A 12,341-nucleotide genomic window follows, 5' to 3' on the forward strand; every position below is an offset into this window, starting at 1 on the left:
GGAGCTTTTATTTCTGTAAAATGCATATTGGTGTTTTTATTTCCACAAGATAGATTCCAAAAGTAGGGCTGACTGCTGGGTCAATCTGTAGTGAGTCTTAAAATTTAGTAGATATTGCCAGATCTTTTCTGAAAAGGCTTCAGCAACTCATACTCATGCCAGCAATGAACGAATGTTTCTCTGAATCTTCTCCCACACTGCAGTGTCGTTTACAAAGTTGTGTTTGCCAGTCTAATGGGTGAGAAATGGTTTCTCATTGATGTTTTAGTTTGTTTGTATTCATATGTTTATTAACATTTTCATTTTCTCTTCCCTAAGCTGCCTATTCAAGTTCATTTTCTTTGGAGTTATTTGTCATATTTTATCAGTAGGCTGGAATCTTTGTACATCAGATATATTAACCTTTTGTCTTATGTGTTGAAAATATTTTCTACATTGTCTTTTAATGTCTGGATTGCTTTTTTTACATTTAAATCTATTAAATCTTCCTCCACCTACATTCTTTTTATGTTTTTTTCTTGGCTTGACTCAGATATTTATTCTGTCATGTATGTTTCTATAATACTTTATTCACTTTCAATGGGATTAAAAGTTGCAAGTGTACCACATTTTTATGATAATTTCCAAAGGACTGACATTTTTAAATTACTATGCTTTCTTCATTGGGGGCACCTTATATATCTCTGTATAGTTAGATTTTATTTAATTTCCTTCAAATAAGATTTTATAGATTTTTCTTCATATAGGTCCATACTTTCTTCATATAGGTCCATGACTTCATTTTCTTATCCTACTGCAATAGCCAAAACTTCTAAAATATATGCATATATATAACAATTATGGAAATGGTAGGCATCCTTGGTTTTTTCTATTTAAATTATTTCATCATTTTAATGTTTACTATAATATTTGTTATTTTGGGGGACTTTATATTGTGTTAAGCATCTGTGTGTTTCTTGTAGTTTTTATAAAAATAGCTGTTAAGTCAACAAATTCCCTTTTAAAATTATTTACAGATATATTTGTATACTTTTTTCTCCTTTTGTTTGTTGATGTAACAACTTATGTAAAGAGATTTGCTAATGCTAAGCCATCTTTACTCATTCTCATTTTACTATTTTCCATTTTCTTCCACTTTTTATTTGAAATAGCCTCTAACCACAAAATATCTTTGAACCAACGAGTATTTTTTGTTCTATTTTATAAAATCTCTGGGTTGTTTATTTTCTTTAACATGCAACCTATTTAGCATCTGATTATAGCTTATCAAGATTTCTTTTGTGGTTGGCATTATGATCCATTCTGATGTGCATTTAAAGGACATTGGGGAAAAAATGTTGTGTTCTGTTTTTAAGTCACAGGATTAAATAATAAATCATTCTTGTCAATTTATCCAAAGCATGTATATTTTGATCATTTTTGGAATATGTCAAGAGTTATGAACTACAGATGAATTGTTTCTTGATATTGATAAAACATTTGTCCTATTGTTTCTTGAGTTTTGGTTTGCAATGGATATGAGTATCTTTATTTTTTTGTTTTGTTTATATTTGAATACCATAATTTGCTTATCTTTTTTCTTTTTTTAAATTTTATTTTATTGAGCTATAGTCAGTTTACAATGTTGTGCCAGTTTCCATTGTAGAGTACAATTTTTCAGTTATACATGAACATTCATTGTCGCATTCTTTTTCACCATGAGCTACCACAAGATCTCGTATACATTTCTCTGGGCTATATAGTGTAATCTTGTTTATCTATTCTATATATGCCTTTCAGTGTCTACAAATTTCGAACCCCCGGTCTGTCCCTTCCCACCCCCTTCCCCCCTGGCAACTGCAAGTTTTTTTGCTATGTCTATGAGTCTGTTTCTGTTTTATATTTATGTTCATTTGTCTTTTTCTTTTATTTTCTTTTTTAGATTCCACATATGAGCGATCTCATATGGTATTTTTCTTTCTCTTTCTGGCTTACTTCACTTAGAATGACATTCTCCAGGGACATCCATGTTGCTGCCAATGGCGTTATGTTGTCGTTTTAATGGTTGAACAGTATTCCATTGTACGAATATACCACATCTTCTTCATCCGGTCATCTGTTGATGGACATTTAGGCTGTTTCCATGTCTTGACTATTGTAAATAGTGCTGCTATGAACATTGGGGTGCAGGTGTTGTTTTGAAGTAGGGTTCCTTCTGGTTATATGCCCAGGAGTCATATGGTAAGTCTATTCCTAGTCTTTTGAGGAATCTCCACACTGTTTTCCATAGTGGCTGCACCAAACTGCATTCCCACCAGCAGTGTAAGAGAGTTCCCTTTTCTCCACAGCCTCTCCAGCATTTGTCATTTATAACTTGCTTATCTTTGACTTTAACAAATTTTGTGTCACTTTGTCTTTCTTGTGTCTCTTGTTGGATTCTATTTTGATCCTGTGCCTTTCAATATCATTTTTCATTTACATTTAGTGGGTTTTTTACTGAAGTATAGTCAGTTTACAATGTTGTATCAATTTCTGGTGTACAGCATAATGTTTCAGTCATACATATACATAAATGTGTTCCTTTTCATATTCTTTCTCATTATAGGTTACTACAAGATACTGAATATAGTTCCCCGTGGTATACAGTAGAAACTTGTTGTTTATCTATTTTGTATATAGTTGTTAGTATCTGCAAATTTTGAACTTCCAATTTATCCCTTCCCACCCCATTTACCCCCTGGTAACCATATTCATTCTCTATGTCTGTGATTCCAATTCTGTTTTGTAAATAGGTTCATTTGTGTCATTTTTTTTTTAGATTACACACATGAGTGATATCATATGGTATTTTTCTTTCTGCTTCTGGCTTACTTCACTTAGAATGATGATCTCCAAGTCCATCCATATTGCTGCAAATAGCATTAGTTTACTTTTTATGGCTGAATAGTATTCCATTATATAACTATACCATAACTTCTTTATCCAGTCATCTGTTGATTGCCATTAAGGTTGTTTCCATGTCTTGGCTATCGTAAATAGTGCTGCTATGAACACTGAGGTGCATATATCTTTTTGAATTAGAGTTCTCTCCAGATATATGCCTAGGAATAGGATTGCTGGATCATATGATAAGTCTATTTTAGTTTTTAAGGAATCTCCATCCTGTCTTCCATGATGGCTGTACTAGACTGCATTCCCACTAACTGTAGGAGGATTCCCTTTTCTTCACACCCTCTCCAGCAGTTGTAATTTGTGAACTTTTTAATGATGGCCATTCTGACTGGTGTGAGGTGATACCTCACTGTAGTTTTGATTTGCATTTCTCTGATAAGTTGTGAAATTAAGCATTTTTTCATGTGCCTATTGGACATCGGTATGTCTTTATTGGAGAATTGCTTGTTTAGGTCTTCTGCCCATTTTTTTGATTTTTTTTTTCACATTTAGTGGTTTAAATTATGTATATTTTTTCTGTTTTAGCTTTTAGAATTCCTATTTTTTTTCTCTGTAAAAATGCAAGCAATGTTTACTTTTTATCTCTTAGTGTTTTATAGAGCCTGATCTCATTCAACCAGTGGTTACTTTCAACTTTTCAAAATAATTTTAACTTTACATTTCTGTATTCCTTAGTATTAAATTTGAAACAATATTGTTCAAGTTTTTCATATTTAAAAGAAATAATTTAATTCAAATTTCCCTATACTCAGTTCAACATTTTGTTTATAATTTGAAATTTTACGTCAAAGTAATTACTATTATATTTTTCAAAGTACAAATCCTCTCTTTCTAGAACAACTTTCTGCATATAGATCATGTACGTATTTTGTTAGATTCATACCTAAGGATTTCACATTTTTGATGCTATTGTAAATGGCATCTTCTTGCATTTCAAATTCCAATTTTTTAGTGTTAGTATATACAAAAGCAATTGATTGTATATTAACCTTGTGTCCAGCAAACTTGCTATACTTACCTATTAGTCCCAGGAGATGTTTTTGTGTGTGTGCACTCCTTGGGATTTTCTACAAAGTCAATCATGTTATCTGAAAACAAAGGCAGTTTTATTCTTCCTTCCCAAACTCTGTACGTTAAATTTCCTTTTCTCTCTCTCTCTTTTTTTCTTTTGTAGTAGCTGTGCCTTCCAGTACATTGTTTGATAGGAATGGTAAAAGAGTGCATCTTTGCCTTGTTTCTGATCTTAGGAAGATGTCCAGGTTTTCAACAGTAAATATGATACTAAATATGGGTTTTTAAAAATAGATGTTTTTTCTCAATTTGAAGATATTCTTCTCTATTTCTAGTTTTCTGAGTGAGGGGATTTACATGAAAAAGTGATGAACTTTGTCAAATGACTTTTCTGCATCAAATGATATGGTCATCTAACCTTTTTCTTTAGCTTGGTGATACGGTGGATTATACTGACTGATTTCAAAGACTGAACCAGCCTTGCATATCTGGAATAAATTCCACTTAGTCACACTATATATAGATATTTTTATACTGTTGGATGCAATTTGTTAATATTATCTTGAAGATTTTTGTATCAGTGTTTATGAGAGATTTGGCCTGTAGTTTGTCTTTATCTGCTTTTGATACTGCAGTAGTGCTGGGCTCATAGAAAAAATTAAGAAGTGTTTCCTTTGCTTCTATTTTCTGGACAAGATTGTGGATAATTGGTATCATTTTTTCCTTAAATGTTTAGTATAATTAACCAATGAAACCACCTGGCCCTAGTGCTTACTTTTTTCAAAGTTATTAATTATTAATTCAATTTTTAATGGATATAGGCCTATTCAAATTATCTATTTCTCCTTGTGTGAGTTTTGGTTGTTTGTATCCTTCTCAACTTTGGTCGATTTTATATAAGTTATCAAATTTTGGGAATAGACTTACTCGTAGTATTTCTTGTTTTACTTTTAGTATTCATAGAATCAGTTGTGATGATTCTACTTTCGCTTCTGACATTGGTAATTTGTGTCTTATTTCTCTTTTTTCTTTAGTTAGTCTGTATAGAAGTTTATCAATTTTATTGATCTTTTCCAAGAACCAGCTTTAGGTTTTGTGGAGTCTTATCTTTTGTTTCCTATTTCCAGTTTCATTGATTTCTGCTCTTTTACTTCATTTTTTCCATTGCTTTAAGGCTTAAGTTGGTCTTTTTCTTCCCCCCAGTTTCCAAAGTAGAGAAACTTAGATTGTTGATTTTATATCTGTCTTCTTTTCTATTAAATGTACATTTAATGAAATATATTTCTTTATAATCACTGCTTTTTCAACATCCAACAAATTTTGATTAGTTGTAGGTTCATTGTCATTCAGTTCAAAATATTTTAAAATTTCTCTTGATACTTCTCTGACCCTTGTGTTATATAGGAGTGTATTTTTAAATCTCCAAGTATTTGGAGAATTTCCCACCTCTTTCTGTTATTGATTTGTAGTTAATTCCTTTTTGTCTGAAAGACATAATTTTTATGCTTTCTATTCTTTCAAGCTTAATATTTGTTTTATAGCCAATAATGTGTTCTATCTTGATGGCACTGAGGAGTATGTGCATTCTGCTATTGTTAGATGGAGTATTCTAACCATCAAACAGATCAAATTGATTGGTAGTGATGTTTAGGTCAAGTATATTCTTAATGTTTCTCTACTTGCTTGACCTATGAATGACTAAAATAGGATTGTCCATGTATCTAACTGTAATAGTGGATTTTTCTATTTCTATTACAGTTCTTTCAATTTTTACCTTAATTTGATGCTGTGTGTTTATCATGTGTAAATACACATTAAGGATTGTTATGTCTTCTTGGAAAACTGATCCCTATATCATATGTATTGCTCTCTTTCTCTGTGATAATCTCCATTGTTCTAATGTCTTTTTTCTCTGGAAATAAAATAGCTACTCTTTCTTTCGATTAGTGTTAAAATGGCATCTCCTCTATTCTTAACCTGTGTCTTCATATTTACAGGTTTTTCTTATTGACAATATATAGTTGGGTCTTGTTTTCTCTGTCACTTTGACAATCTCTGATTTTAACTGGAGTATTTAGACTATTCACACTGAAAGTAATTATTGATGTATTGGATTATATTATCATGTTTGTAACTTTTCTTTATTCATTGTATTTTTTCTTTGTTTCTTTCCCCCTTTCTTCTGCCTTCTCTAGCTTTAATTTAGCATTTTGTATGATTCCATCTTAGTCCTCTATTAACATACCAATTATACTTTTAAATGTTTTTAGTGGTTGCCTAGAGATTGCAATACACATTTTATACCAATTCATCTGCAGCAAGATATCTTATAACAGAGTATTCTCAATTCCTTTTTCCTATCCCTTGTGACACTGCTGTCATTCATTGCACTTATCCATATGCTGTAATCATCACCTGTTCCAATCTATGGTCATTGTTGCCAGACTGCCAACTTGGGTTTCCCTTTATGTTTCTAGAATTGGATCCACTGGTTTCTAATTTTCACATCTTCGTCATTACTGTACTTCTCTGGTTTTCTGGAATTCATCCTGTTGAATTTTCCTAAAAATGAGTGTGTGCTGTTCAATATTATATATTTGATAAATGAACAAACCTACTAGAACCATACTAGATGACTTAGAGAATGTTTTGCAAGATATTAAAGACAAATTTGATTTAGAAGACAGTTTATAATCCAGGGAAAGAAATTATATAATATTATAATATAAAATGATAAATAAAAACTCCAAGATATGGGTAGGTTACAGAAATAGGTAGTGGATTTATAAGCTTATGGAGAATTTAGGAAAGAATACATGCAAGGTGATTAAAATGGATTATGCAAAAGGGGTGGAGACAGTGATGTGGATAGAAAGGAAGGAGAGATGTGGTTGGAAAACACAAAAAATAGAAAGTAAGACAGTGATTACATAAACATTTTAGAGTGTGTATAAATTGCATTTAAAAATCTTAAATATATGTATTGACATATACATAAAAGAAATAAAGAAAATTTTAGGAAAAACACTCAAAATGGATGTTCATAAAGTAAAATTTCTCAGCCATACGTGTCTGTAGTTGTCCTGATTCACTCTGCATTTTGAAGGGCTAGATCTGTTACTGATGAGATGTCTCAACCTATTCTTGCTATCATTCCTCCACAGGTGACCAGTTTCTTAATTCTTTCTGGAAGCTTTTAAGTTCTTCTCTTTGTTTTTAAGGTGTTGGTATTTCATAATGGTATGCCTTGGTTTGGTTCTTTTATAATTTGCTTTTGTAAGTCCTATAAAAATTCATGTCTTTCTACTCCATGGTATATATCTCCTTAAATAATTCTTTTTATATGGTCCTCCTTCTTCTGCATTTCCTTGCATCTCTCTCTTTTTTTTAACAATGAAGTCAGGATTCAGTCCAAATATTCTACCTTTTTCCTTGCATAAATGTAGACTGTATGCAGGACCAAATTAAATTCTTCTTATCTTTTTTTTAAATCGAAGTGTAGTCAATTTACAACGAAGTACCAGTTTCTGGTGTACAGCATAGTGATTCAGTTTTACATACATGTATATGTTCCTTTCCATATTTTTTCAGCCTAGGTTATTATAAGATATTAAATATAGTTCCCTGTGGTATACAGTATGACCTTGTTGTCTATTTCATATGTAGTAGTCAGTATCTGCAAATCCTGAATTCCCAGTCTATCCCTCCCCACTCCCTTTCCCCCTGGTAACTATTTGTTTTCTATGTCTGTGAGTCTGTTTCTGTTTTGTAAATAAGTCATTTGTGTGATTTTTTTTTAGATTCCACATATAAGAGATATCATATGGTATTTTTCTTTCTCTTTCTGGCTCACTTTACTTAGTATAATAATCTCTAAATCCATCCATGTTGCTGCAGATGGCATTATTTCATTTTTTATGGCTGAGTAGTACAATTCCATTGTATTATATAGACACCACATCTTCTTTATCCAGTCAGCTATCAATGAGCATTTAGGTTGCTTCCATGTCTTGGCTATTGTAAATAGTGCTGCTGTGAACATTGGGGTGCAAGTATCTTTTCAAATTAGAGTTTCCTTCAGATATATTCCCTAGAGTTGTATTGTTGGATCATATGGTAAGTCTATTTTTAGTTTTTTAAGGAAACTCCATACTGTTCTCCACAGTGGCTGTGCTAGACTACACTCCCACTAAATGTAGTAGGGTTCCCTTTTCTCCACACCCTCTCCAGCAGTTATCATTTGTGAACTTTTTAATGATGACCATTCTGACTGGTGTGAGATGAAATTTCACTGTAGTTTTGATTTGCGTTTCTCTGATAATTAGTGATACTGAGCAGTTTTTCATGTGCCTATTGGCCATCTGTATGTCTTCACTGGAGAAATGTCTGTTTATGTTTTCTACCCATTTTCTGACTGAGTTGTTTGTTTGTTTGTTATTGAGTTATATGGGCTGTTTGATTACTCTGGAAATTAAACCCTTGTCAGTTGCATTGTTTACAAATAGTTTCTCCCATTCCATATGTTGGCTTTCCTTCCACATTTTTCTTGACTCTAATTAGGTTGCTGTTAGACCCCTAAATTAATCTTACCCTCCCATATGTTCTTTCAGATTTATTCTTTTTTTGTTCTTTTAATCTCTTTACTTAATTTTCTGGGACATTTCTCCAACTTTATTTTACAACCATTTTAGTAAATCTTAGTAAATTTCCAAAACTCAATTTCAAAAATATCTAAGACTACTATCTCTTTCTCTGTTGGTTCTTTTTTGTAATTGGGGGGGTGTGATGTGTATTCTCAAATCTCTCTGAAAATATTAGAGGTTTTGGAAGTTGCTCCTATTTCCTGTAATATCTGTTTCTCCTGGGGTAACTTTTTTCTCTCTCTTTTTTTTTTTTCTTTGTTACTGGAGAATTTTCTGAAAATTTCCTTCTGACCTGTGATTATCTGCTTCTACTTAGAGGAGGCTTTGGAAATCAATCAATGTGACTGACCAATTAAAGAATAAAGAAGGAAAACCATATGAATAGTTCGATAGATGCATTTGATAATATTCAGCATCTGTCCATGATAAAACTCTCAGGAAACTGGGAATAAACAGAAACTTCCTCAGTCGTATGTGTATGTGTGACACATATACATACATGTATGACATTATACTTGATGATACTGAAAGCCTTTTCTCCAAGACTGGAAACAAGACAAGGGCTTCCATTCTCACCATTTCTCCTTAACATTGTATTTAAACTCCTGAATTAAACAAAACACTTCTTTCCATACTATACACAAACTCCTACCCGTCAGTAAGTAATAAACGACAGTCCAATAATATAAATGGGGCAAAGACTTGAAAAGACATTTCATAAAGGAAAATTATAAATTGGCCATAAGCATATGAAAATATGCTCAGTATCACTAGTCATTAAAGAAATACAAATTAAAACTATGTGAGATACCACATTATACACTTATAGACTAAAATGGCTAAAATTAGAAAGACTGCTTCTAATAGATTTTGAAATGTAGTTTGACAGATTCTAAAACCATTAAACATATTCCTACACAATGACCCAGCAATTCTATTCCTAATTATTTACTCAAGAGAAATTAAAACATCTTGCCACACACAAAAAATAGCCTGTACAATAACAAGCTTTATTAATACTAGTCCCAGGCTAGCATCTACCCAAATGTCCATTAACAGGAAAATTAATGAACAAATTGTGGTAGGTCCACACAATGGAATATCTTCAACAATAAAAAAGAACAAATTTCTGTTCATCCAACAACATAGATGATGAGCAAAGAATTCAGATACAAAGCACACATGATGTATTATTTTCATGTATCTGAAATCCAGGAACAAGCAAAATTAACATATGGTGACGGAAAGGACAGCAGTGTTTCCCTCTGAGAGGCTGCCTGGGTACAAATGGTCAGAATGCACTTGAGAGGTAGAGGGTGTGCTGTTCTGTTTTTCATTTATAAAATAACATGTCAATTTTCAGCACCACGTCTCCCTTGTGATCTACACTGCCTCTCCACGGTTCTGCAGGGCACGCTGGTTGCTTTCTTGCCCTCTAGGGATATCCTCCACCTACTATAGTAATTAGTGATCCTCTGAACACTTTTTGTTTTATAGATTTTTGTAGATACCTCTCATCTGCTCCTTGCCCCCTGCCATTCTCCTTGTCATTGTGAATCCAGTACCTTAATTAGCATTTTAGGTGGGGATGAGGTTAATAAAAGAGAAGACAAATGCTTCTCTTTAATCTACTATATTTAACCAGAAACCTTTTTTTTTTTACAGGAATTTGACACAATAATGTGACATTTATTATTATTCCCAAATGCATTTTGGGTACTGAGAAATGGCAATAATTCTCTTCTGGTTTGACAAAGAAAGCTAATGTCTTCATGACTTCTATGAATACAGAATGTCGATTAAAACATTATCAGAGCAATAAAACAATCAACTGAGAACCAGAATTACAGGCTTAGGTTTAAAATTACTATCACAGAAAATAGCAGCAATTTCTGAAATTCAGATGTGTAGAAAGATTCTCTGCATAAAACAATAGCACAGAAAGATTTCTATTAGCACAAAGCAGAAGTCCCAGGACAATGTTGATAATCTTGCAGAAATTTCAATTTATTCATATCGTATCATTATTAACCACATCTTATCATTTATGAACTCGTTTTATAATACAGGACAGTGTTCCTCTTAACATCCATAGGTCAGAGGAGGGGACACCTTGTTTTATTTTCTCTTAGTTGTTAATTAAGAAGCATTTTCAAGATTAGATTTTTTTTTATTCCATTGTTTTCATTCCTCTGTTTATTCCATCTTGATTATCCACACATTTTAAATTTTTATAATTAAAAAAATACCAGATAAGGTATACCAGATAAAGAAAGGGGATAGGGAGGGTTAAATTGGGAGCTCAGGATTCATAGACTCTGACTACTATACAAAAATAGATTAAACAACAAGATCTGCTGTACAGCACAGGGAACTATATTCAATACCTTGTAATGGCCTATAATGAAAAAGAATATGAAAAAGAATATATATGTGTATAAATGAATCACTGTGCTGTACACCAGAATTTAACACATTGTTAATCAACTATACTTCAATTAAAAAATTAAAAAATAAAAACTTTGCCCTTAAAAAAATACCAGGTAAGGGAACATATCTTCAGAACGGCTTTGATCGAGACAGACTAGAATGGACTTTTTCAGTCCTGTGCTTCAGTCTTTCTTAACCTCCACATTTTCTTCAATTATATCTTTGTTGCTTCAATTCAAATTATCCTGGTCTCTACTGAAACCACTTACTTTATATACGTTGGTTCTTCATAGCCTGTCCTTTATATATATAATGTGACAGCCTCCGCAAGCATCCCAGAATCCTAATGAGCATTTTGATATGATATTCTTCCTCCCTAGGATGTCCAGAGAAAATCAGAACATAGATGACAAGCTTATCTACGAGACAGTATTCAATCACTTCAAAAGACATAAAGTGGAGATTTCAAGGGCAATAAAAAAGGCATTTCCTTTCCTTGAGGTACTTCGTGACCGTGAACTTATCACCGATAAAATGTATCAAGTAAGTGAGGTTTATTACGTCACAGTCTGGTAAACCAGTTCCAAACCACATTATGGGCACAACTCATTAACTAAGGAGTCACCTGTGAGTAGAAGACCTTTTCAAGTGTTGTTGCAAATGTTCAAGTATTGTTGTAAAGTAGAAGGGGAGGTGCCGGGGGGGAGAAGCAGGTATCATTGGAGACAGTCCTGCTAACTGAAGAGATGGTGCTGATGGCGACCACTGGCAGCACGAAGATAGGCTGGATCTGAAGCAAGTGTGCTCCGCAGATGCATAATTCCCTGCAGGGACGCATACAATGTAGCATAAACTAAGAATTAAAAGCAATTTTAATGAATTGATGAATAATTTAAGTGAGATGATTCCATGAAATAATAATAACACAGCATTTCTTTTCAGTGAAAATCGGTTTAAATTGTTAGATCTGAGGACATTAAAGCCCACAGGGAACTGATACGTTATTAGGACAGATTTAGGAGTAGATGCTTGTTATTCTTTCTCCAGTAGTTTTCAGGGGGTTTTTATTTGTTTGTTTGTTTGTTTGTTTGTTTATGCTATTTCTGGAGTCTTGGAATTTGGGTTAATTTCAGCCATAGGTGTTGCTGGAGAGACAGAGATGTAAGTCTTCTCCTTGTCCTATGAATATGCTTTCTCAATAGCCAAGTCCATGAAAAGGGAGAGATGTCACCTGCCTTCCTTGAGCCCTTCCAGGCCCAGTCAGTCTTGGTGAAGAGGCTGTCCAGTCAACAGAACAGCTGCTCATCACCTGCTAAGTCTATTCCT

The 12,341-nt window shown here is 32.9% G+C and overlaps 1 protein-coding gene across 3 annotated transcripts in view; it reads left to right on the top strand.

Annotated features, from left to right (window-relative positions):
- Nucleotides 1–12,341, top strand: part of SP100 (SP100 nuclear antigen) — a 71,544-nt gene that overhangs the window by 14,214 nt on the left and 44,989 nt on the right. For all 3 annotated transcript variants that reach the window (XM_072961829.1, XM_015242318.3, XM_015242317.3), the window contains exon 2: nucleotides 11,396–11,558. In XM_072961829.1, coding sequence (XP_072817930.1) covers nucleotides 11,396–11,558 — 163 coding nt within the window. The remainder of the gene's footprint in view (nucleotides 1–11,395; nucleotides 11,559–12,341) is intronic.

This window comes from Vicugna pacos, chromosome 5 (assembly GCF_048564905.1).
Source record: "Vicugna pacos chromosome 5, VicPac4, whole genome shotgun sequence".
NCBI classification, from domain to species: domain Eukaryota; kingdom Metazoa; phylum Chordata; class Mammalia; order Artiodactyla; family Camelidae; genus Vicugna; species Vicugna pacos.